Below are 22,888 nucleotides of genomic sequence, written 5' to 3'. Positions count from 1 at the left end.
ACAGAAAACACTCAACCAGGCGGCTCAACAAGGCTGCCAGCTGAGCCATCCACAGGATCTATTTGGATGCTTACGAGGAGTTCATTTTTTATTATTTAAAAAAACATTTATTTCACCTTTATTTATCCAGGTAGGCCAGTTGGGAACAAGTTCTCATTCACAACTGCGATCTGGCCAAGATAAAGCTAAGCAGTGTGACAAAAACAACAACACAGTTACACATAAACAAACGTACAGTCAATAACACAAAAGTAAAGAAAAATAGAAAAATCTCTGTACAGTGTGTGAAAATGTAGAAGAGTAGGGAGGTAGGCAATAAATAGGCCATAGAGGCTAAAATAATGACAATTTAGCATTAATACTGGAGTGATAGATGCAGATGATGATGTGCAAGTAGAGATACTGGGGTGCAAAAGGGCAAGTAATAATATGGGGATGAGGTAGTTGGGTGTGCTATTTACAGATTGGCTGTGTACAGGTACAGTGATCAGTAAGCTGCTCTGACAGCTGATGCTTAAAGTTAGAGAGGGAGATATAAGACTCCAGCTTCAGAGATGTTTGCAACTCGTTCCAGTCATTGGCAGCAGAGAACTGGAAGGAAAGGTCGGACGAAGGAAGAATGACCAGTGAGATATACCTGCTGGAGCGCGTGCTATGGGTGGGTGTTGCAATGGTGACCAGTGAGCTGAGACAAGGCAGGGCTTTACCTAGCCAAGACTTATAGATGACCTGGAGCCAGTGGGTTTGGCGACGGATGTGTCGTGAGGGCCAGCCAACGAGAGCATACAGGTCGCATTGGTGGGTAGTATGTAAGTCGCTCTGGATAAGAGCGTCTGCTAAATGACTTAAATGTAAATGTAAATGTATATGGGGCTTTGGTGACAAAACGAATGGCACTGTGATAGACTACATCCAGTTTGCTGAGTAGAGTGTTGAAGCTATTTTGTAAATGACATCGCCGAAGTCGAGGATCGGTAGGATGGTCAGTTTTATGAGCGTATGTTTGGCAGCGTGAGTGAAGGAGGCTTTGTTGTGAAATAGGAAGCCAATTCTAGACTTCTAATAACATCCACTGAAGAGTAGGTGAATGGTAGTAGTATAGTCTAGGATCTGACCACGGTCATCTCTCCAGTCCCATGTTAAAACCCACCCTGACCTTTCACCCTGCAGCAACTGACCAATCACATTCGGGACACTCTGCCGGGGCTGCGGGCCAAGCTGCAGAGTCAGCTGCTGTCTATAGAGAAGGAAGTGGAGGAGTACAAGAACTTCAGACCTGACGACCCCTCCCGCAAGACCAAGGCCCTGTTGCAGTGAGTAGGATACACACTTACATACACACACACACACATGCATGCACACACACACACACGCACGCACGCACGCACGCACGCACGCACGCACATACACACACACACACACACACACACACACACACACACACACACACACACACACACACACACACACACACACACACACACACACACACACACACACACACACACACACACACACACACACACACACACACACACACACACTTCATTAACTCCCTTTTCCCTGTATCTCACCCAGGATGGTGCAGCACTTCTCAGTGGACTTTGAGAAGCGTATCGAGGGCTCTGGGGACCAGATCGACACAGCAGAGTTGTCAGGAGGAGCCCGGATCAACCGCATCTTCCACGAGCGCTTCCCGTTTGAGCTGGTCAAGGTGCGTGTACCGTACTGTATGTGTGCGTGTCCCCCTCTTTCCTAACTCTTAGTGTCCATGCAACCCCAGAATGAGACAGACAGTGCCGTGATTTGCCTCCTGCCTCCCTTAGGACCCCAACCCAGAGACTATATGAGGAAAACATTCCTCCCTCCCTCCCCAAAGCCCCTCCTTCTATCCCTCCCTCCCAGAGCCACTCAATGAATACAAGCGACCTTAGGTTCCTGTTTCTGCTGTGTGTTGGAGGTGTGTGTTCACTATTTAACGGTGTGTTTTCCTTTCTGTTGATGTGTGTACAGATGGAGTTTAACGAGAAGGAGCTTCGCAAGGAGATCAGCTACGCAATCAAGAACATCCACGGCATCAGGCACGTCCCTCATCCCTATCCCTCTCTCCCTCTCTCCCTACCCCTGTCCTCACCCGCCTGGGTCACCCCTCTGGGCCAGACCAACTCTAATCATCCTCACCCATCTAATCATGAAGACCTCTAGAAAAAACCGATTGCATCCCAGCGCCCATCATGCTGTTGCATACTGAGGACATCAGAAACAGAGGTGGAGGGATTTGTGATTAGATCCGTGATCGCTGGTTGGGTGGCATCTTTCTCTCACTCTTTGCCCCGTCCGTCTGTATGTATCTTGTATGTATGTCTGTCTGACTGTGTGGTGAAGCCTCATATGCCCGTCATGTGTAACCTAGCTCACTCCATCCCCGTCCTACGAAGAATTCCTGTCTTTTACCTAGGTCCAAGAGTGATATAAATCAGAATCAGACAGTGATGTCATCACTCTTCAGGAAGTGAACCTGTTGAAAGTGCTTCTTCCTCCCTCTTACCCTAACTCCCATGAGGAGGAAGGCTTCAAGGATAGAAGACGGTTTGAACTGCGTATCAGAACACATATTCCTCCTGACTACCAATAGACCATACATACCTTAACTATGAATAATTATTCTTTCTCTGGTGTAGTTGGTGTAAGATGGTGTAAGATGGTGTAAAGAGAAGCCCAATTGTTTTGCTCTGAACTCCATGAACAAAAAAATAGAATCAAAACCGATTTTATTTTTCACATGCTTCGTAAACAACTGGTGTAGACTAACAGTGAAATAATTACTTATGGTCCTTTTTCAACAATGCAGGATGCAAAAAACAATTTCTAAATATAATTTACAGTTGAAGTCGGAAGTTTACATACACCTTAGCCAAATACATTTAAACTCAGTTTTTCACAATTCCTGACATTTAATCCTAGTAAAAATTCCCTGCCTTAGGTCAGTTAGGATCACCACTTTATTTTAGAATGTGAAATGTCAGAATAATAGTAGAGAGACTGATTTATTTCAGCTTTTATTTCTTTCATCACATTCCCAGTGGGTCAGAAGTTTACATACACTCAATTAGTATTTGGTAGCATTGCCTTTGAATTTAAAAATAAATATTGGGTCAAACGTTTTGGGTAGCCTTCTTCAAGCTTCCCACAATAAGTTGGGTGAATTTTGGCCCATTTTTGGCCTCCTTGCTCGCAAACGCCTTTTCAGTTCTACCCACAAAATTTCTATAGGATTGAGGTCAGGGCTTTGTGATGTCCACTCCAATACATTGACTTTGTTGTCCTTAGGCCATTTTGCCACAACTTTGGAAGTAGGCTTGGTGGTCATTGTCCATTTGAAAGACCCATTTGCGACCAAGCTTCTACTTCTTGACTGATGTACTGAGATGTTGCTTCAATATATCCACATCATTTTCTTTCCTCATGATGTCATCTATTTCGTGAAGTGCACCAGTCCCTCCTGCAGCAAAGCACCCCCACAACATGATGCTGCCACCCCCGTGCTTCACGGTTGGGATGGTGTTCTTCGGCTTGCAAGACACCCTCTTTTTCCTCCAAACATAACAACGTTCAATATGGCCAAACAGTTCTATTTTTGTTTCATCAGACCAGAGGACATTTCTCCAAAAAGTACGGTCTTTGTTCCCATGTGCAGTTGCAAACCATAGTCTGGCTTTTTTATGGCGGTTTTGGAGCAGTGACTTCTTTCAGGTTATGTCGATATAGGACTTGTTTTACTATGGATAGAGATACTTTTTAAAATCAAATCAAATCAAATTTTATTTGTCACATACACATGGTTAGCAGATGTTAATGCGAGTGTAGCGAAATGCTTGTGCTTCTAGTTCCGACAATGCAGTATTAACCAACAAGTAATCTAACTAACAATTCCAAAACTACTGTCTTATACAAAGTGTAAGGGGATAAAGAATATGTACATAAGGATATATGAATGAGTGATGGTACAGAGCAGCATAGGCAAGATACAGTAGATGGTATCGAGTACAGTATATACATATGAGATGAGTATGTAAACAAAGTGGCATAGTTAAAGTGGCTAGTGATACATGTATTACATAAGGATGCAGTCGATGATATAGAGTACAGTATATACGTATGCATATGAGATGAATAATGTAGGGTAAGTAACATTATATAAGGTAGCATTGTTTAAAGTGGCTAGTGATATATTTTACATCATTTCCCATCAATTCCCATTATTAAAGTGGCTGGAGTTGAGTCAGTGTCAGTGTCAGTGTGTTGGCAGCAGCCACTCAATGTTAGTGGTGGCTGTTTAACAGTCTGATGGCCTTGAGGTAGAAGCTGTTTTTCAGTCTCTCGGTCCCAGCTTTGATGCACCTGTACTGACCTCGCCTTCTGGATGATAGCGGGGTGAACAGGCAGTGGCTCGGGTGGTTGATGTCCTTGATGATCTTTATGGCCTTCCTGTAACATCGGGTGGTGTAGGTGTCCTGGAGGGCAGGTAGTTTGCCCCCGGTGATGCGTTGTGCAGACCTCACTACCCTCTGGAGAGCCTTACGGTTGAGGGCGGAGCAGTTGCCGTACCAGGCGGTGATACAGCCCGCCAGGATGCTCTCGATTGTGCATCTGTAGAAGTTTGTGAGTGCTTTGGGTGACAAGCCGAATTTCTTCAGCCTCCTGAGGTTGAAGAGGCGCTGCTGCGCCTTCTTCACGATGCTGTCTGTGTGAGTGGACCAATTCAGTTTGTCTGTGATGTGTATGCCGAGGAACTTAACTTGCTACCCTCTCCACTACTGTTCCATCGATGTGGATAGGGGGGTGTTCCCTCTGCTGTTTCCTGAAGTCCACAATCATCTCCTTAGTTTTGTTGACGTTGAGTGTGAGGTTATTTTCCTGACACCACACTCCGAGGGCCCTCACCTCCTCCCTGTAGGCCGTCCCGTCGTTGTTGGTAATCAAGCCTACCACTGTTGTGTCGTCCGCAAACTTGATGATTGAGTTGGAGGCGTGCGTGGCCACGCAGTCGTGGGTGAACAGGGAGTACAGGAGAGGGCTCAGAACGCACCCTTGTGGGGCCCCAGTGTTGAGGATCAGCGGGGAGGAGATGTTGTTGCCTACCCTCACCACCTGGGGGTCCGTCTGGAAGTCCAGTTCCCAGTTGCACAGGGCGGGGTCTCGAGCTTGATGACGAGCTTGGAGGGTACTATGGTGTTGAATGCTGAGCTGTAGTCGATTAACAGCATTTTCACATAGGTATTCCTCTTGTCCAGATGGGTTAGGGCAGTGTGCAGTGTGGTTGAGATAGCATCGTCTGTGGACCTATTTGGGCCGTAAGAAAATTGGAGTGGGTCTAGGATGTCAGGCAGGGTGGAGGTGATATGGTCCTTGACTAGTCTCTCAAAGCACTTCATGATGACGGAAGTGAGTGCTACGGGGCGGTAGTCGTTTAGCTCAGTTACCTTAGCTTTCTTGGGAACAGGAACAATGGTGGCCCTCTTGAAGCATGTGGGATCAGCAGACTGGTATAGGGATTGATTGAATATGTCCGTAAACACACCGGCCAGCTGGTCTGCGCATGCTCTGAGGGCGCGGCTGGGGATGCCGTCTGGGCCTGCAGCCTTGCGAGGGTTAACACGTTTAAATGTCTTACTCACCTTGGCTGCAGTGAAGGAGAGACCGCATGTTTTCGTTGCAGGCCGTGTCAGTGGCACTGTATTTTCCTCAAAGCGGGCAAAAAAGTAATTTAGTCTGCCTGGGATCAAGACATCCTGGTCCGTGACTGGGCTGGATTTCTTCCTGTAGTCTGTGATTGACTGTAGACCCTGCCACATACCTGTTGTGTCTGAGCCGTTGAATTGAGATTGCGGAGGGAATAACTGCACTGTTTGTATTCGGTCATGTTACCAGACACCTTGCCCTGATTAAAAGTAGTGGTTCGCGCTTTCAGTTTCACGCGAATGCTGCCATCAATCCACGGTTTCTGGTTAGGGAATGTTTTAATCGTTGCTATGGGAACGACATCTTCAACGCACGTTCTAATGAACTCGCACACCGAATCAGCGTATTCGTCAATGTTGTTATCTGACGCAATACGAAACATATCCCAGTCCACTTGATGGAAGCAGTCTTGGAGTGTGGAGTCAGCTTGGTCGGACCAGCGTTGGACAGACCTCAGCGTGGGAGCCTCTTGTTTTAGTTTCTGTCTGTAGGCAGGGATCAACAAAATGGAGTCGTGGTCAGCTTTTCTGAAAGGGGGGCGTCGCGGAAGTTAGAGTAACAATGATCCAAGGTTTTTCCACCCCTGGTTGCGCAATCGATATGCTGATAAAATTTAGGGAGTCTTGTTTTCAGATTAGCCTTGTTAAAATCCCCAGCTACAATGAATGCAGCCTCCGGATAAATGGTTTCCAGTTTGCAAAGAGTTAAATAAAGTTCGTTCAGAGCCATCGATGTGTCTGCTTGCGGGGGGATATATACGGCTGTGATTATAATCGAAGAGAATTCTCTTGGTAGATAATGCGGTCTACATTTGATTGTGAGGAACTCTAAATCAGGTGAACAGAAGGATTTGAGTTCCTGTATGTTTCTTTCATCACACCATGTCTCGTTAGCCATAAGGTATACGCCCCCGCCCCTCTTTTTCCCAGAAAGGTGTTTGTTTCTGTCGGCGCGATGCGTGGAGAAACCCGTTGGCTGCACCGCCTCGGATAGCGTCTCTCCAGTGAGCCATGTTTCCGTGAAGCACAGAACGTTTCAGTCTCTGATGTCCCTCTGGAATGCTACCCTTGCTCGGATTTCATCAACCTTGTTGTCAAGAGACTGGACATTGGCAAGAAGAATTCTAGGGAGTGGTGCACGGTGTACCCGCCTCCGGAGTCTGACCAGAAGACCGCCTCGTTTCCCTCTTTTTCGGAGTCGTTTTTTTGGGTCGCTGCATGCGATCCATTCCGTTGTCCTGTTTGTAAGGCAGAACACAGGATCCGCGTCGCAAAAAACATATTCTTGGTCGTACTGATGGTGAGTTGACGCTGATCTTATATTCAGTAGTTCTTCTCGACTGTATGTAATGAAACCTAAGATGACCTGGGGTACTAATGTAAGAAATAACAGGAAGGCGAAGCGAGGCGGCCATCTCTGTCGGCGCCGGAATACCTGTTTTCTCCAGCATCTTCACAAAGTCCTTGCTTGCTGTTGTTCTGGGATTGATTTGTACTTTTCGCACCAAAGTATGTTCATCTCTCGGAGACAGAACGTGTCTCCTTCCTGAGCAGTATGCCGGCTGCGTGGTCCCATGGTGTTTATACTTGCATACTATTGTTTGTACAGCTGAACGTGGTACCTTCAGGCACTTGGAAATTGCTCCCACGGATTAACCAGACTTGTGGTGGTCTACATTTTTTTCTGAGGTCTTGGCTGATTTATTTTGATTTTCCCATGATGTCAAGCAAAGAGGCACTGAGTTTGAAGGTAGGCCTTGAAATAAATCCACATGTACACCTCCAATTGACTCAAATAATGTCAAATAGCCTATCAGAAGCTTCCAAAGCCATGACATAATTTTCTGGAATTTTCCAAGCTGTTTAAAGGCACAGTCAACTTAGTGTCTGACCCACTGGAATTGTGATCCAGTGAATTATAAGTGAAATAATCGGTCTGTAAACAATTGTTGGAAAAAGTACTTGTGTCATGCAAAAAGTAGATGTCCTAACCGACTTGCCAAAACTATAGTTTGTTAACAAGACATTTGTGAAGTGGTTGAAAAATGAGTTTTAATGACTCCAACCTAAGTGTATCTAAACGTTTGACTTCAACTGTACATATATTTTAAAATAAAAACCTTTGAATGAGATGGTGTGTCCAAACTTTTGACTGGTACTGTGTATGTATATATAAATATATATATACAGTGCCTTGCGAAAGTATTCGCCCCCCTTGAACTTTGCAACCTTTTGCCACATTTCAGGCTTCAAACATAAAGATATAAAACTGTATTTTTTTGTGAAGAATCAACAACAAGTGGGACACAATCATGAAGTGGAACGACATTTATTGGATATTTCAAACTTTTTTAACAAATCAAAAACTGAAAAATTGGGCGTGCAAAATTATTCAGCCCCTTTACTTTCAGTGCAGCAAACTCTCTCCAGAAGTTCAGTGAGGATCTCTGAATGATCCAATGTTGACCTAAATGACTAATGATGATAAATACAATCCACCTGTGTGTAATCAAGTCTCCGTATAAATGCACCTGCACTGTGATAGTCTCAGAGGTCTGTTAAAAGCGCAGAGAGCATCATGAAGAACAAGGAACACACCAGGCAGGTCCGAGATACTGTTGTGAAGAAGTTTAAAGCCTGATTTGGATACAAAAATATTTCCCAAGCTTTAAACATCCCAAGGAGCACTGCGCAAGCGATAATATTGAAATGGAAGGAGTATCAGACCACTGCAAATCTACAAAGACCTGGCCCTCCCTCTAAACTTTCAGCTCATACAAGGAGAAGACTGATCAGAGATGCAGCCAAGAGGCCCATGATCACTCTGGATGAACTGCAGAGATCTACAGCTGAGGTGGGAGACTCTGTCCATAGGACAACAATCAGTCGTATATTGCACTGATCTGGCCTTTATGGAAGAGTGGCAAGAAGAAAGCCATTTCTTAAAGATATCCATAAAAAGTGTTGTTTAAAGTTTGCCACAAGCCACCTGGGAGACACACCAAACATGTGGAAAAAGGTGCTCTGCTCTGATGATACCAACATTGAACTTTTTGGCAACAATGCAAAACGTTATGTTTGGCGTAAAAGCAACACAGCTCATCACCCTGAACACACCATCCCCACTGTCAAACATGGTGGTGGCAGCATCATTGTTTAGGCCTGCTTTTCTTCAGCAGGGACAGGGAAGATGGTTAAAATTGATGGGAAGATGGATGGAGCCAAATACAGGACCATTCTGGAAGAAAACCTGATGGAGTCTGCAAAAGACCTGAGACTGGGACGGAGATTTGTCTTCCAACAAGACAATGATCCAAAACATAAAACAAAATCTACAATGGAATGGTTCAAAAATAAACATATCCAGGTGTTAGAATGGCCAAGTCAAAGTCCAGACCTGAATCCAATCGAGAATCTGTGGAAAGAACTGAAAACTGCTGTTCACAAATGCTCTCCATCCAACCTTACTGAGCTCGAGCTGTTTTGCAAGGAGGAATGGGGAAAAATTTCAGTCTCTCGATGTGCAAAACTGATAGAGACATACCCCAAGCAACTTACACCTGTAATCGCAGCAAAAGGTGGCGCTACAAAGTATTAACTTAAGGGGGCTGAATAATTTTGCACGCCCAATTTTTCAGTTTTTGATTTGTTAAAAAAGTTTGAAATATCCAATAAATGTCGTTCCACTTCATGATTGTGTCCCACTTGTTGTTGATTCTTCACAAAAAAATACAGTTTTATATCTTTATGTTTGAAGCCTGAAATGTGGCAAAAGGTCGCAAAGTTCAAGGGGGCCGAATACTTTTGCACGGCACTGTATATAGATATAAAAAGATTTGACTTCCTTTCCTTGTTACCTTTCATTTGGGGCCAATGATCTGAAAGAAGCAGTTATTAAATGGAAAATGGCTGCTAACACATGCTTACTATGAGGGTGCCCTCTACCCTATAGGTCAGTGGTTCTGAAGGAGGGGAACTGGTAAAGGAAACCATTTAAGAGAATTGGGGCACATTTTGTTGTAGTAGTGTAGGGACTCCAATAGGCATGGTGTCATCCGAGGATTGGATGGCTCATGTACTGTAGCATGTGGGCAAAACTCTTCACATATTATGTAGCAATAATCATATAAGTTGTGTTCTAAGAGCTCAGTTTTTATCTGCACATTTGAGCTAGCAGAATATTTTCCTGAAACCATAATGTGATGATTTAGTTAAGTTTTTAAGTCATGTTTTCTGCTTTCTGTTGTCATTCTCTTTTTTTTGTCTTACTGTGCATGTTTCTTCTTTATGTTGTGGGAGGGGGTCTTTTCAATTAACACTGTTCTCTCTGCCCGACCTCCCTCCCCTTTTCTCCTTTTTTCAAAATGTCTCTCTTTTTTGGGCCTGTTACTGGGCAGAACTGGCCTCTTCACTCCGGACATGGCTTTTGAGACCATTGTGAAAAGGCAGATCGGCAAGATCAAAGAGCCCTGCCAGAAATGTGTGGACATGGTCATTTCTGAGCTAGTCAATACCGTTAGGCAGTGTACTCAGAAGGTAAACACACATGGTGGGGAGCAACACTATGGTTTCACCTCTCCCTCCAACCAAAACCTGCAGCTATGTCATCCCTGTTACCGTATCACCGTTCCGTTCTCCAGACCCTGTTGTCCCGGGTTGGGACAGTAGGGGGCATACTGGGGTAGCGGGGGTATTGTGAGGGACTGCCTGCCTACCGCTTTGGATGGTGTGGCTGGGTACAGTGACCATGGCCATGTTAAAGAACTATGCTTGGTTTAGAATGGGTCTTGATGCTGCCGGGTTGTTGCTACGTGGCTGTATGTCAAGGGTTTAGACACAGGAGTAAAGATTAAAACATTTCAACAAATATTTTTGTTATGAATATGATCAAATGAACATTAATAATTTAATGAATGGTCAAATTAACACATCTTAAGATGTTACAGTTCTGTTAAGTCACAGGTGACTGAGTTAATTTTAGCAGTGGTGACATCATTTTTGATGCCCTGACTGCGTCATCAAAGTGTCACTCAGCTGTTGTCCCAGTCAGCCATGTTGGGTGACCTCAGCATCCAGACCTCCTGCTTGTGAGACCGGGTGCTGTGCACCTGCAGCAGACAGGACCCATGACAACGTGAAAGTTTGGCGGCTCATCCAAGGGCCAAGTTCAGCTAAGAGTGCCCTTGAGGACCGCACTCAGCTGAAGAGGCCCCAGTAGTCTTAATATCGCTGTGACAAGGCCCAGTTTGGAACGCAGTCTGACCACAGTGGTTCTGGGACAGTGGAATAACAAACGCTGTGGCCCTGCTCTGAGTGGTCAGCTGGGGGATCGGGGGGTGGAAAGAGGGTTGAGAGGGGGTCAAGGTAGAGGGGAGGAGCAAGGTGCTTTGTCTGAGATGGTGGGTGCACAGCTGCGGTCTCAAATGGCTCATGACTCAGAGCTGTTGACCAGTGGGGTGGTGCAGGCTGTGATCTCTCTCTCTCTCTCTCTCTCTCTCTCTCTCTCTCTCTCTCTCTCTCTCTCTCTCTCTCTCTCTGGATGGAGGGACAGACCTCAGCGCTAGCCTGTTTCGAACAGCTTCAAGGGAAACCAAATGTCTCACTTGCCTTTTCTTTACCCTGTGTACGGTTTCCCCACTTCCCCCTGACTTGTCCCTATCCCCTCTATTTCATCTGCCTTTCAGTCTGTCATCCCTCTTTTTCCCCACCTTATCTGTTTCTCTCCTTCTCTGTGTGGCCCTCTTGTATTACTCTTTATTGGCATGGGAAACATATGTTAACATTGCCAAAGCAAGGGAAGTAGATAATAAACAAAAGTGAAATAAGCAATACAAAATAACAGTAAGCATAACACTCACAAACGTTCCAAAACAATAAAAACATTTGAAAATGTCGTATTATGAGCAAATAAATAAACATAAATATGGGTTGTATTTACAATGGTGTTTGTTCTTCACTGGTTGGTCTTTCTTTGTGGCAACAGGTCACAAATCAAGCTGCTGTGAGGGCACACTGTGGTATTTCACCCAGTAGATATGGGAGTTTGGGTGAAATACAGTGTGGCATTTCTCTCTTCTGCTTTGACCTGCTCTCTCTCCCTGTGGTTCTCTTCATCTTTTACTCCATTCCTCCATCTCGGTTTCTGTTTCTCTTTGTCTCTTTATCTTGGTTTCTCCCCCTTCTGTTTCTCTATTACTTTTACTTCTCTCTCTTCTCTCTCCCGTCACCACCTCCTCTCTACAGGACGGGCCTGTTCACTCCTGACCTGGCCTTTGAGGCCATAGTGAAAAAGCAGATCCAAAAGCTGAAGGAACCCTCACTGAAGTGTATAGATATGGTAGTGAGCGAACTCACCTCAACCATACAAAAGTGTAGTGACAAGGTAACCAATGAACCGAGCCACGTTCGGAGTCTGGCTTGCGTCATTCTTAGAGGTAGGGATAGACCGATGGCTGGACTACAAAAAAAAAGGAAGCAAAATATGTGATCTGTTTTAGATCAGCATAGTGGTTAGGGTTGTACGTACAGTGCTTTCAGAAAATATTCATACCCTTGATTTATTCCACATTTAGTTCTGTTACAGCCTGAATTCAAAATGAATTACCTAGATTTTGGTTCTCACGCACACAAAATACCCCATAATGAGAAAGTGAAAACATGTTTTTCGAAATTTGTGCGAATGATTTGAAAATCAGGTGTAGAAATATCACACCCCTCAGTCAATACTTTGTAGAAGCACCTTAAACAGCGAATACAGCTGTGAGTCTTTCTGGGTAAATCTCTAAGAACATTCTACACCTGGATTGTGCAACATTTTATCATTATTCTTTTCACAATTCTTCAATCTCTGTCAAATTGGTTGTTAATCATTGCTTGACAACCATTTTCAGGTTTGCCATAGATTTTCAAGCAGATTTAAGTCAAAAATGTAACTCGGCCACTCAAGAACCTTCAATGTCTTCTTGGTAAGCAACTCCAGTGTAGATTTGGCCTTGTGTGTTAGGTTATTGTCCTGCTGGAAGGCGAATTCATCTCCCAATGTCTGGTGGAAAGCAGACTGAACCAGGTTTTCCTCTAGGATTTTGCCAGTGCTTAGCTCAATTCTATTTATTTTTGGAAACAGGATGCAGGTTTTGGAATATTTGTATTCTGTATAGGCTTACTTCTTTCCACTTTGTCAGTTAGGTTATTTTTGTGGAGTAATTACAATGTTGTCGATCCATCTTCAGTTTTCTCCTATCACAACCATTAAACTCCGCAACTCTTTTAAAGTCACCATTGGCCTCATGGTGAAATCCCTGAGTGGTTTCCTTCCTCTCCGGCAACTGAGTTAGGAAGGACGCCTATATCTTTGTAGTGACTGGGCCATACACCATCCAAAGTGTAATTTATAACTTCACCATGCTCAAATATATATTCAATGTCTGCTTTAAAAAAAAATCCATCTACCAATAGGTTCCATTCTTTGTGGTTGAATCTGTGTTTGAAGTTCACTGCTCAACTGAGGGACCTTACAGATAATTGTGTGGGGTACAGAGATGAGGTCCATGCAACTTATTATGTGACTTGTTAAGCAAATGTTTACTCCTAAAGGCTTGCCATAACAAAGGGGTTGAATACTTATTGACTAAAGACATTTCAGATTTTCATTTTTGAATTTGTAAAAAGTGGTGTATTGTGTGTAGTTCAGTAACAAACAAATCTCAATTTAATAAATGTTTTATTCAGGTTGTGACACAACAAAAGGTGGAAAAAGTCAAGGGGTGTGAATACTTTCTGAAGGCCCTGTATATGCTCTCTGTTTGTTCGTTAAGAAGCAACTTAACTAAAATAGCCAATTTATAAATTCTATGATAACCAATTGATAGTTCTTTGAAGTTGTTACTGCTTTTAAGTACAGATGCAGAACGATACAGACTAAACGTGCATACAGCCATGGCCTATGTGTCCGATTGCATTTCTTTAGTTTCACATATACATATGTTCTCCTTATAGAATGCACAGGAAGCCACACAGCTAGGATATCCTTTCATAGTGTGTCTTTGTCAGTCTCTCCGCTCATACTCTGTAATTCCACAGTTTTCTCCTCTGTGAATTTTGATCCACCTCTCCTCCTCTCCGTGGGGTGTTGTACTGTACCGTGTGAGGTGTTGTGTGTCTGAAGGTTATCTGCAAATTGGGCTACCCCCCTTATATTGGTTTCCAGAAGCCGAAGAACAAGTCTAGGTGTTGGTTCCAAGCCAGCTCCATTGCAGACTTCTTCTTTTCTTCTTGAAACATGCCATTCCATTTATGCAATGATGGTATCATAAAAATGTTGACTCGGAAGACAGACATTGCAGACATTTATTCACGCGGAATCAACTCCCGTAAATATACAGTAACAATATACAGCGACATTCATGTACTGTATAGTCACTTTGTTAACCTGTCAAATGCCAATGGTAGATTGTGGTCACTTGCTGTCGTGACAGGTCTCATATATGCATGAGGAGTAACACGTGAAAGGATTTAAATATTTATTGTCATGGTAAGCTAGATATATTGTTTATTTTCAATAGGGGACACCTAACCATGCACACTGTTGTTGATGACATGTCTGCTTCTCTATACGTGTGAGCATCCTGTCACACTTCACTCTCTGTGTTCTGTGTCCGCTCAGGAATATGTTATGTAGTCAGGACAATATTGGTGCACAACATGAATCTCTGTCATATTAATAGTATGAATATAGTAGGACTGAGACTGTGGATGATTCTTTGCTGTCTTCAGACGTGGTATCTAACACATTTGTCCAGCAGACTATCGGTCTATCCTTACTGTAGTCTTACTATGATATTCAACTCCCATGTTGATTTCTTTCATTCTATTTCTATTCAAACATTCGTTGTCATTCTGTTTTGTTTTCCGATTGGCCAAAATAGACAGTTGAACTAATTGTCCTAAGATTCCATCGTAACCAGCATGCAACAGTGTTTTATCCTCAGTTAGCCATATCTTTGTGACCTCCTCTTACTCTCTGATTCTGTCATCTGATTGAGTTCTAGTTGATTCTACTCACGTCCATCCCCGTGTCTGTCAGTTTCATTTGATTTGGTGACTGCTGTTGCAGGTCTGAAGGTTGTGTCTCAACAACTCAACTAACTGATCCACAGTATCACCCTCTTGCTCTCTGTCTCTGTCTCTGTCTCCGTCTCTCTCTTTGTTTCTCTCTCTCTGTTTCTCTCTCTCTGTTTCTCTCTCTGTTTCTATCTCTCTCTGTTTCTCTGTCTCTGTCTCTGTCTCTGTCTCTGTCTCTGTCTCTCTGTCTCTGTCTGTCTCTCTGTCTCTGTCTCTGTCTCTATCTCTCTGTCTCTCTCTCTGTCTCTCTCTGTTTCTCTCTCTCTGTTTCTCTCTCTCTGTTTCTCTCTCTCTGTCTCTGTCTCTCTGTCTCTGTCTCTGTCTCTGTCTCTCTGTTTCTGTTTCTCTCTGTCTCTCTCTCTCTCTCTCTGTCTCTCTCTGTTTCTGTTTCTCTCTGTCTCTCACTCTCTCTCTCTCTCTCTGTCTCTGTTTCTTTCTCTGTCTCTCTCTCTCGCTCTCTCATCTGTCTGTCTCTCTCTCTCTCTCTCTCTGCCTCTCTCCATTTTCTCTCTCTCTCTCTCTCTCTCTCTCTCTCTCTCTCTCTCTCTCTCTCTCTCTCTCTCTCTCTCTCTGTCTCTCTCAATTTCTCTCTCTCTCTCTTTCTTGTCTTCTACATCTTGTTGCATCTAACCTCTCCCTGTCTCTCTCCATTTCTCTCTCTCTCTCTTTCTTGTCTTCTACATCTTGTTGCATCTAACCTCTCACTGTCTTGCTTATTCATCAAGAAAAACATGTACAAAAAAAGAGTCCTCTTGTGGATATTTTGAATAAAGGAAATGGGGGATACCTAGTCAGTTGTTCAACTGAATGCTTTCAACTGAAATGTGTCTTCATGTATCCCTCTGAATCACTGTAAAACAGTCTGCAAAGAAAATATTAATAATCAAATGCCATTTAGCAGACACTTTTATTCAAAGCGACATACAGTGATGCGTGCACACCTTTGTTTTACGCATGGGTGGTGCCGGGAATCAATCCCATTATTTTGGCAAGGTAGGCACCATGCTCTACCAACTGAGCTACCGAGGAGCACCAAAATCCACAAGAGGTCTTACCATCCTTCTCCCCTCTCTGTCTCCACTTCCTCCTCCCTGCTTCTTGTGTGTGTGTGTAAGCACCTTTCTGCATGCTGCCCATACCCTGTTTATATGAGTTATAATATATTAATGTACTTGTCACTGCGGGTGTTCAAGCCCCGATGCATTTCTGTGTCAAACACAGTACATTCCTAACTTGCTGCGACTATGTTGTGAACTTGAAAGTTGCAATGCTTCTTTACAATGACGCATTAGTTAATTGGTCTTAATTTAAAAAGTCATTAGTTAATTGGTCTTAATTTAAAAAGTCATTGGTTAATTGGTCTTAAATTTTTAAAAAGGGGTTCCTTCTCTTGACCATTGACCCCCGATCTCATGATAAACCGCTAATATCAGTCTTATTTTGATTTGTCAATTTAATGTCTCGTAATTCAGCTGGTATTAGTTATATTCCCGCTATGGCATTAGAGCACAGCATGTGCTATAGCCATGTGTTGGTGTCATCATAGCCAAAGAGACAGTAAAATATTGGTCACCAGGAAGACAGTACAGAATTGAAGACATTAATGCTGTCATCTAATAGGCTTCAATGACATGGCTATCTGTCTAATACGCCCTACAGACCTCAATGTCTCCTACTGTGTATTTGGGCCTGTGCCAGGAAGTGAGAAATCAAATGATTGAGACAAGGAGCTCAGTGTGATCCCGTAACCTTGAATAGCCATGGTAAAGGATGCCTTGTAACTTATGTCAGATGTCAGCATATTTTCTCTCACTGTGATTTTATGTTGGCTTTCCTCCCAACCAGCCGCCTCTGTGATTGTGCTGTGTGTCTGTTGTGTTGGAAGCACACCAATGTCTGTATTGATGTGTTTACAATGAATAGATGGAAAAAGGTTATAATGTACCAGGAAAATTACTACTTGTAATTTTAAATTATTACTTGTTATTGGGGATTATAAACTGGGTGGTTTGAGCCCTGAATGCTGATTGGCTGACAGCCGTGGTATATCAGACCGTATACCACGGGTATGACAAAACACTTATTTTTACTGCTCTATTTATGTTGCTAAACAGTTTATAATAGTAATAAGGCACCTCGGGGTTTGTGATATATATAGCCAATATACCACAGCTAAACATATACCACACCCTCTCTGGCCTTGTTGCTTAAGTAGACTATTGGTTGGGCAAAATACTAGTTAGTGTGTTATGACAGCATTACAGACTTTGCACTAGTCATTTACTTTCTTTACATTTATTAACCCCTTGTGGAAAGATATACACACTAATAACAGCCAACATTAACACTGATTAATGTAAATTGTTGAACCTTTTGTGACTAGGGCAGAGTCTGTGATGTGCTCTTGTGAGGTGTGTGAACTGTATTTGATAAGTGTGTCTGTGTGTGTGTGTCTGTCTGTCTATGTCTGTGTGTTTCTGTGCCATTAGTGCAGTGTGCTTCTGTGAGTGTGGGTGTTTGGGTGTGTTGACTGAGTTGGCTGTGCTTTGTGTCTGGCCTGTATCTGAGCTGAGCCTCCCTACCCACACTGTGTGCCCTGTGCTGTCCTGTACCCACAGCTGGCTCAGTACCCCATGCTGAGGGAGGAGATGGAGAAGATTGTCACCCAGCATATCCGAGACCGCGAGAGCCGCACCAAGGACCAGGTCACACACACACACACACACACACACACACACACACACACACACACACACACACACACACACACACACACACACACACACACACACACACACACACACACACACACACACACACACACACACACACACACACACACACACACTATATTCCCAATCCAAAGTCTCATGTTTAATAACTCTATATAATGTGTACATGTCCCACCATCCAGGTGATGCTGCTGATTGACATTGAGCTGGCCTACATGAACACCAACCATGAGGACTTCATTGGCTTTGCAAAGTGAGTGTCACCCTCTTGACCTCTGTTTTGATACGGTGGATTAGAACAAACATCCCAATATAGACACAGTACAGTCTGGGGACCCTGACCTACAGGCTCTTACTACTGAATCCTTTGTTTATGCGTGTGTTCCTATGTAGCCCATGATTGTGATGTTTTCATCCCCTGTAGTGCCCAGCAGAGGAGCAGCCAGGTGGCCCAGAAGAAGCAAACTGGCAGTAAGGTACTATAGGCACATGAAGGCACCTACAGCACATAGTCTTCCATTACATTCATTAAGACTTGCCTCATGGGCTGTTCGCAAAATATTGTAATAATGTTCCTAGATGCAAGGTCTACATCGAGCTGTTCACAAGACAGATTATAGTTCCAACTGAGTACAGTTTTGAGTGTTTAAACTATTTCTCCACTTGTTCTCTTCTTCTGTGTTCTTTAGCCTGGTTGTTCATTAGCATGGTTGTTCTTTAGCCTGGTTGTTCTTTAGCCTGTTTGTTCTTTAGCCTGGTTGTGCATTAGCCTGGTTGTTCATTAGCCTGGTTGTTCTTTAGCCTGGTTGTTCTTTAGCCTGGTTGTTCTTTAGCCTGTTTGTTCATTAGCCTGGTTGTTCTTTAGCCTGGTTGTTCATTAGCATGTTTGTTCATTAGCCGGTTTGTTCATTAGCCTGTTTGTTCATTAGCCTGGTTGTTCTTTAGCCTGTTTGTTCATTAGCCTGTTTGTTCATTAGCCTGGTTGTTCTTTAGCCTGGTTGTTCATTAGCCAGGTTCTTCTTTAGCCTGGTTGTTCATTAACCTGGTTGTTCTTTAGCCTGTTTGTTCATTAGCCTATTTGTTCATTAGCCTGATTGTTCTTTAGCCTGTTTGTTCATTAGCCTGTTTGTTCATTAGCCTGGTTGTTCTTTAGCCTGGTTGTTCATTAGCCAGGTTCTTCTTTAGCCTGGTTGTTCATTAACCTGGTTGTTCTTTAGCCTGTTTGTTCATTAGCCTATTTGTTCATTAGCCTGGTTGTTCTTTAGCCTGGTTGTTCATTAGCCTGGTTCTTCTTTAGCCTGGTTGTTCGTTAACCTGGTTGTTCTTTAGCCTGTTTGTTCATTAGCATGGTTGTTCTTTAGCCTGGTTGTTCATTAGCCTGGTTGTTCTTTAGCCTGGTTGTTCATTAGCATGGTTGTTCTTTAGCCTGGTTGTTCATTAGCCTGGTTGTTCTTTAGCCTGGTTGTTCTTTAGCCTGTTTGTTCTTTAGCCAGGTTGTTATTTAGGCTGCTTGTTCATTAGCCTGGTTGTTCTTTAGCCTGGTTGTTCATTAGCATGGTTGTTCTTTAGCCTGGTTGTTCATTAGCCTGGTTGTTCTTTAGCCTGGTTGTTCTTTAGCCTGTTTGTTCTTTAGCCAGGTTGTTATTTAGGCTGCTTGTTCATTAGCCTGGTTGTTCATTAGCCTGGTTGTTCATTAGCCTGGTTGTTCATTAGCCAGGTTGTTCATTAGCCAGGTTGTTCATTAGCCTGGTTGTTCTTTAGCCTGGTTGTTCATTAGCATGGTTGTTCTTTAGCCAGGTTGTTCATTAGCCAGATTGTTCATTAGCCTGGTTGTTCTTTAGCCTGGTTGTTCATTAGCATGGTTGTTCTTTAGCCAGGTTGTTCATTAGCCAGATTGTTCATTAGCCTGTTTGTTATTTAGTACTCTGTGTTTTAACTGTCTAGTGTTCCCACTCTATTTCTGTTCTGTTTCTTCTGAGTGATTTCTCTTGTGTCTTTTTCTTCACCTCTCCTGCTACAACTATTCTACTTTAGCAGGATGAGATTATGGTGAGTAGTGTGTGTGTGTGTGTGTCTGTTAGCATGTGTGAGTGTGTGTTAGTGTGCGTGCTTGTGTATGTGTGTGTGTGTGTGTGTGTGTTAGAATGTGTTGGTTTCCTTGTGTGTGTTTGTTAGAATGTGTGTGGGGAGAGAGCCTCTCATAACTGTAGATGGGTAGGTAGCTAGGGAGCTCTCTGGGCATTTGCTTCTTTCCTCAGCTGCCTCCCTCCTCCAGGCAGTGCTCCCATCCAACACAACATACACATGCTCAGCTAGCACTGCTCATCTCCTATTAGAAACCAGCATGAGTAAAAAAAATAGCATGAACCATTATTTTACAATACACCCCCAGACATAGACAGAACACAGAGGGGTTAAGACCAGATAGGCCTCCAGGTTCCTTAATGCACAACATATGTTTATGTGCAGACTTTTCTCTCTCCCATAGAAACAGCACCATTTGGAGACGTTACATTTCACAGCCGTGGCCTCACAATCGAGCCTAATTTTCCTTGGCTGAGTGATTGCTCGTCGCCCCCCCAGCCTTAGCTTGATACCAGATAAAGAAGGCAGCCATGTGTTCTCCAATGACAACAGCTCACAGAGAGATGGAGGCTTTAGCTTTAGAGGGGGGTGTGCCTGCTGCCTTCTCTATTTAAGACCAGTTCTCCAAAGCCCACATCTCTCTCACACTCGTTATCTACTCTACTCTACCCTACCCTACTCTACTCTACTCTACTCTACTCTACTCTACTCTACTCTACTCTACTCTACTCTACTCTCCTGTACTCTACTCTACTCTACTCTACTCTACTCTACTCTACTCTACTCTACTCTATTCTACCCTACCCTATCCTACTCTACTCTACTCTACTCTACTCTCCTGTACTCTACTCTACCCTACCCTACCCTCCCCTCCCCTACCCTACCCTACTCTACTCTACTCTACTCTACTCTACTCTACTCTACTCTACTCTACTCTACTCTGCTCTACCCTACCCTACCCTACCCTACTCTACTCTACCCTCCTGTACTCTACTCTACCCTACCCTACTCTACTCTACTCTACTCTACTCTACTCTACTCTACTCTACTCTACTCTACTCTACTCTACTCTATTCTACCCTACCCTATCCTACCCTACCCTACTCTACTCTACTTTACTCTACCCTACTCTCCTGTACTCTACCCTACCCTCCCCTACTCTACTCTACTCTACTCTACTCTACTCTACTCTACTCTACTCTACTCTACTCTACCCTACTCTACTCTACTCTACCCTACTCTACTCTACTCTACTCTACTCTACTCTACTCTACTCTACTCTACTCTACTCTACTCTACCCTACTCTACTCTACTCTACTCTACTCTACTCTACTCTACTCTACTCTACCCTACTCTACTCTACTCTACCCTAAAGAGTGTGAGAGAGATGTGGGCTTTGAATAACTGGTCTTTGCCAGCAGCATACCACCCTGCATACCACTGCTGGCTTGCTTCTGAAGCTAAGCAGGGTTGGTCCTGGTTAGTCCCTGGATGGGAGACCAGATGCTGCTGGAAGTGGTGTTGGAGGGCCAGTAGGAGGCACTCTTTCCTCTGGTCTAAGAAATATCCCAATATCCCACTGCCCTGTGTAGGGTGCCGTCTTTCAGATGGGATGTTAAATGGGTGTCCTGACTCTCTGAGGTCATTAAAGATCCCATGGCACTTATTGTAAGAGTAGGGGTGTTAACCCCGGTGTCCTGGCTAAATTCCCAATCTGGCCCTCAAACCATCACGGTCAACTAATAATCACCAGTTTACAATTGGCTCATTCACTCCCCTCTCCCCTGTAACTAATCCCCAGGTCGTTGCTGTAAATGAGAACATGTTCTCAGTCAACTTACCTGGTAAAATAACAAATAAAGGGCATAGGGTTTCCTGTTTAGCCAGCTGCATTTAGTTCTGCTCCCCTCCAGCTGCTTTGACTAACAGCCTCTCCTGGTATCTTTTATTGACCTTCCTTTCTACCCACCTAGGGCATTCAAACCACCCAATATGATGCAATATAAAGACTAACAATGCCTTGGTGGAAGGGCCAACTAAGCAGTTGGTTGCGCTGTCCAACAGAAAAGTTTGAAGAAACAGATAAAGTGGAAGTTTTGACATGACACACCATGACTAGGCATCTGTCAGTTAATAACCAACTGATAATCCCCCCCCTCCCCCCACCACCACCACACCACACAACGACGCATTCCGTGGGCAACCCCGACACAATGATGCATCAGCATATGCGCTGCATGAGTTTTGGTTTGAAAGCGGCCTTACAGCCCCACATGGCTCTTTGTCCCCCTTTGTCCCTGCCTGCCTTGCCCTCGCTGTACCCCACTCTAGCCAGCCAGTGTGCCAGTGTGCTGCCTGCCCCTGTGCATTACGAATGGCCTATGCTCTGTGCTCCGTACGTGGCACAGCTGTGTAATGTTCTCTCCACATCCCCATTCAGCCGGAGAGAGGAGCAGTTAATGATCGGTTTAAGGTAAATACAGAGGCACAATATGCATTACATGTTTATGTTATGGGAGAGACACTGATAGAATCACAATGATAGTTGTGTTTGATGCTAATAGATAAGCCCAATGAGCCGGTCCCATTTGTCCCGTGTTGTGTCCCCTGCAGTGACTCATATTGTCCACTAGGGGCAGTAGTGAGAGGATACCACACATGCCATACATACACAGGACAAACACAATGTCATGATGGAGGAAGTGCAGTTGTGAGGGGATTCAGAAGGATAGCTCTGTGTTTGCCTGCCTTTCTGAATCTGTTTTTCTTTCCCCTCCCTCCCTCCCTCCCTCTATCCTTCTCTCTCTCAGGTGATCAGGAAGGGCTGGCTGACCATCAACAACATTGGCATCATGAAGGGAGGAGCAAAGGAGTACTGGTTCGTCCTGACCGCTGAGTCCCTGTCCTGGTACAAGGACGATGAGGTGAGGCTATGGTTGTACCTACACACTGGGTGTAAAAGCAAAGATTTCATACTAGAGAGATTTTATGCAGGTACCTCATTTGCTTATTTACCAATTCTGTCACAATCAGAAGGACCTCACATACACAGGTTTCTCATAAAATGACTTAATAAATACATTTTCATTGGCTGTATTGTGTTGGATGAAATGACAATTGAAGACAACTAAAATGCTGGTCTTTACTGCTCTCATTGAGCTATTGGCGCCTGCACTTGACACGTCACCCGACAGCGATGTGTCTCATTT

The 22,888-nt window shown here is 43.9% G+C and overlaps 1 protein-coding gene across 13 annotated transcripts in view; it reads left to right on the top strand.

Moving 5' to 3' along the window:
* Nucleotides 1-22,888, top strand: part of LOC118373066 (dynamin-1) — a 150,276-nt gene that overhangs the window by 23,358 nt on the left and 104,030 nt on the right. For 4 of the 13 annotated variants that reach the window (XM_052459858.1, XM_052459862.1, XM_052459861.1 and 1 more), the window contains exons 7-16: nt 1,171-1,313; nt 1,579-1,714; nt 2,014-2,081; nt 11,985-12,123; nt 17,480-17,566; nt 17,776-17,846; nt 18,018-18,069; nt 19,628-19,642; nt 22,120-22,152; nt 22,490-22,603. In XM_052459858.1, the coding sequence (XP_052315818.1) occupies nt 1,171-1,313; nt 1,579-1,714; nt 2,014-2,081; nt 11,985-12,123; nt 17,480-17,566; nt 17,776-17,846; nt 18,018-18,069; nt 19,628-19,642; nt 22,120-22,152; nt 22,490-22,603 (858 nt within the window). Of the gene's footprint in view, nt 1-1,170; nt 1,314-1,578; nt 1,715-2,013; nt 2,082-10,138; nt 10,278-11,984; nt 12,124-17,479; nt 17,567-17,775; nt 17,847-18,017; nt 18,070-19,627; nt 19,643-22,119; nt 22,153-22,489; nt 22,604-22,888 lie in introns of all 13 variants that reach the window. The other 9 variants (XM_052459866.1, XM_052459872.1, XM_052459865.1 and 6 more) reach the window with 7 other exon arrangements.

The sequence above is a fragment of the Oncorhynchus keta genome, chromosome 13 (genome assembly GCF_023373465.1).
Source record: "Oncorhynchus keta strain PuntledgeMale-10-30-2019 chromosome 13, Oket_V2, whole genome shotgun sequence".
Classification (NCBI taxonomy): domain Eukaryota; kingdom Metazoa; phylum Chordata; class Actinopteri; order Salmoniformes; family Salmonidae; genus Oncorhynchus; species Oncorhynchus keta.
Note: the sequence above shows the minus strand (reverse complement) of the source record. Positions and strands in the feature narration are given on the sequence as shown.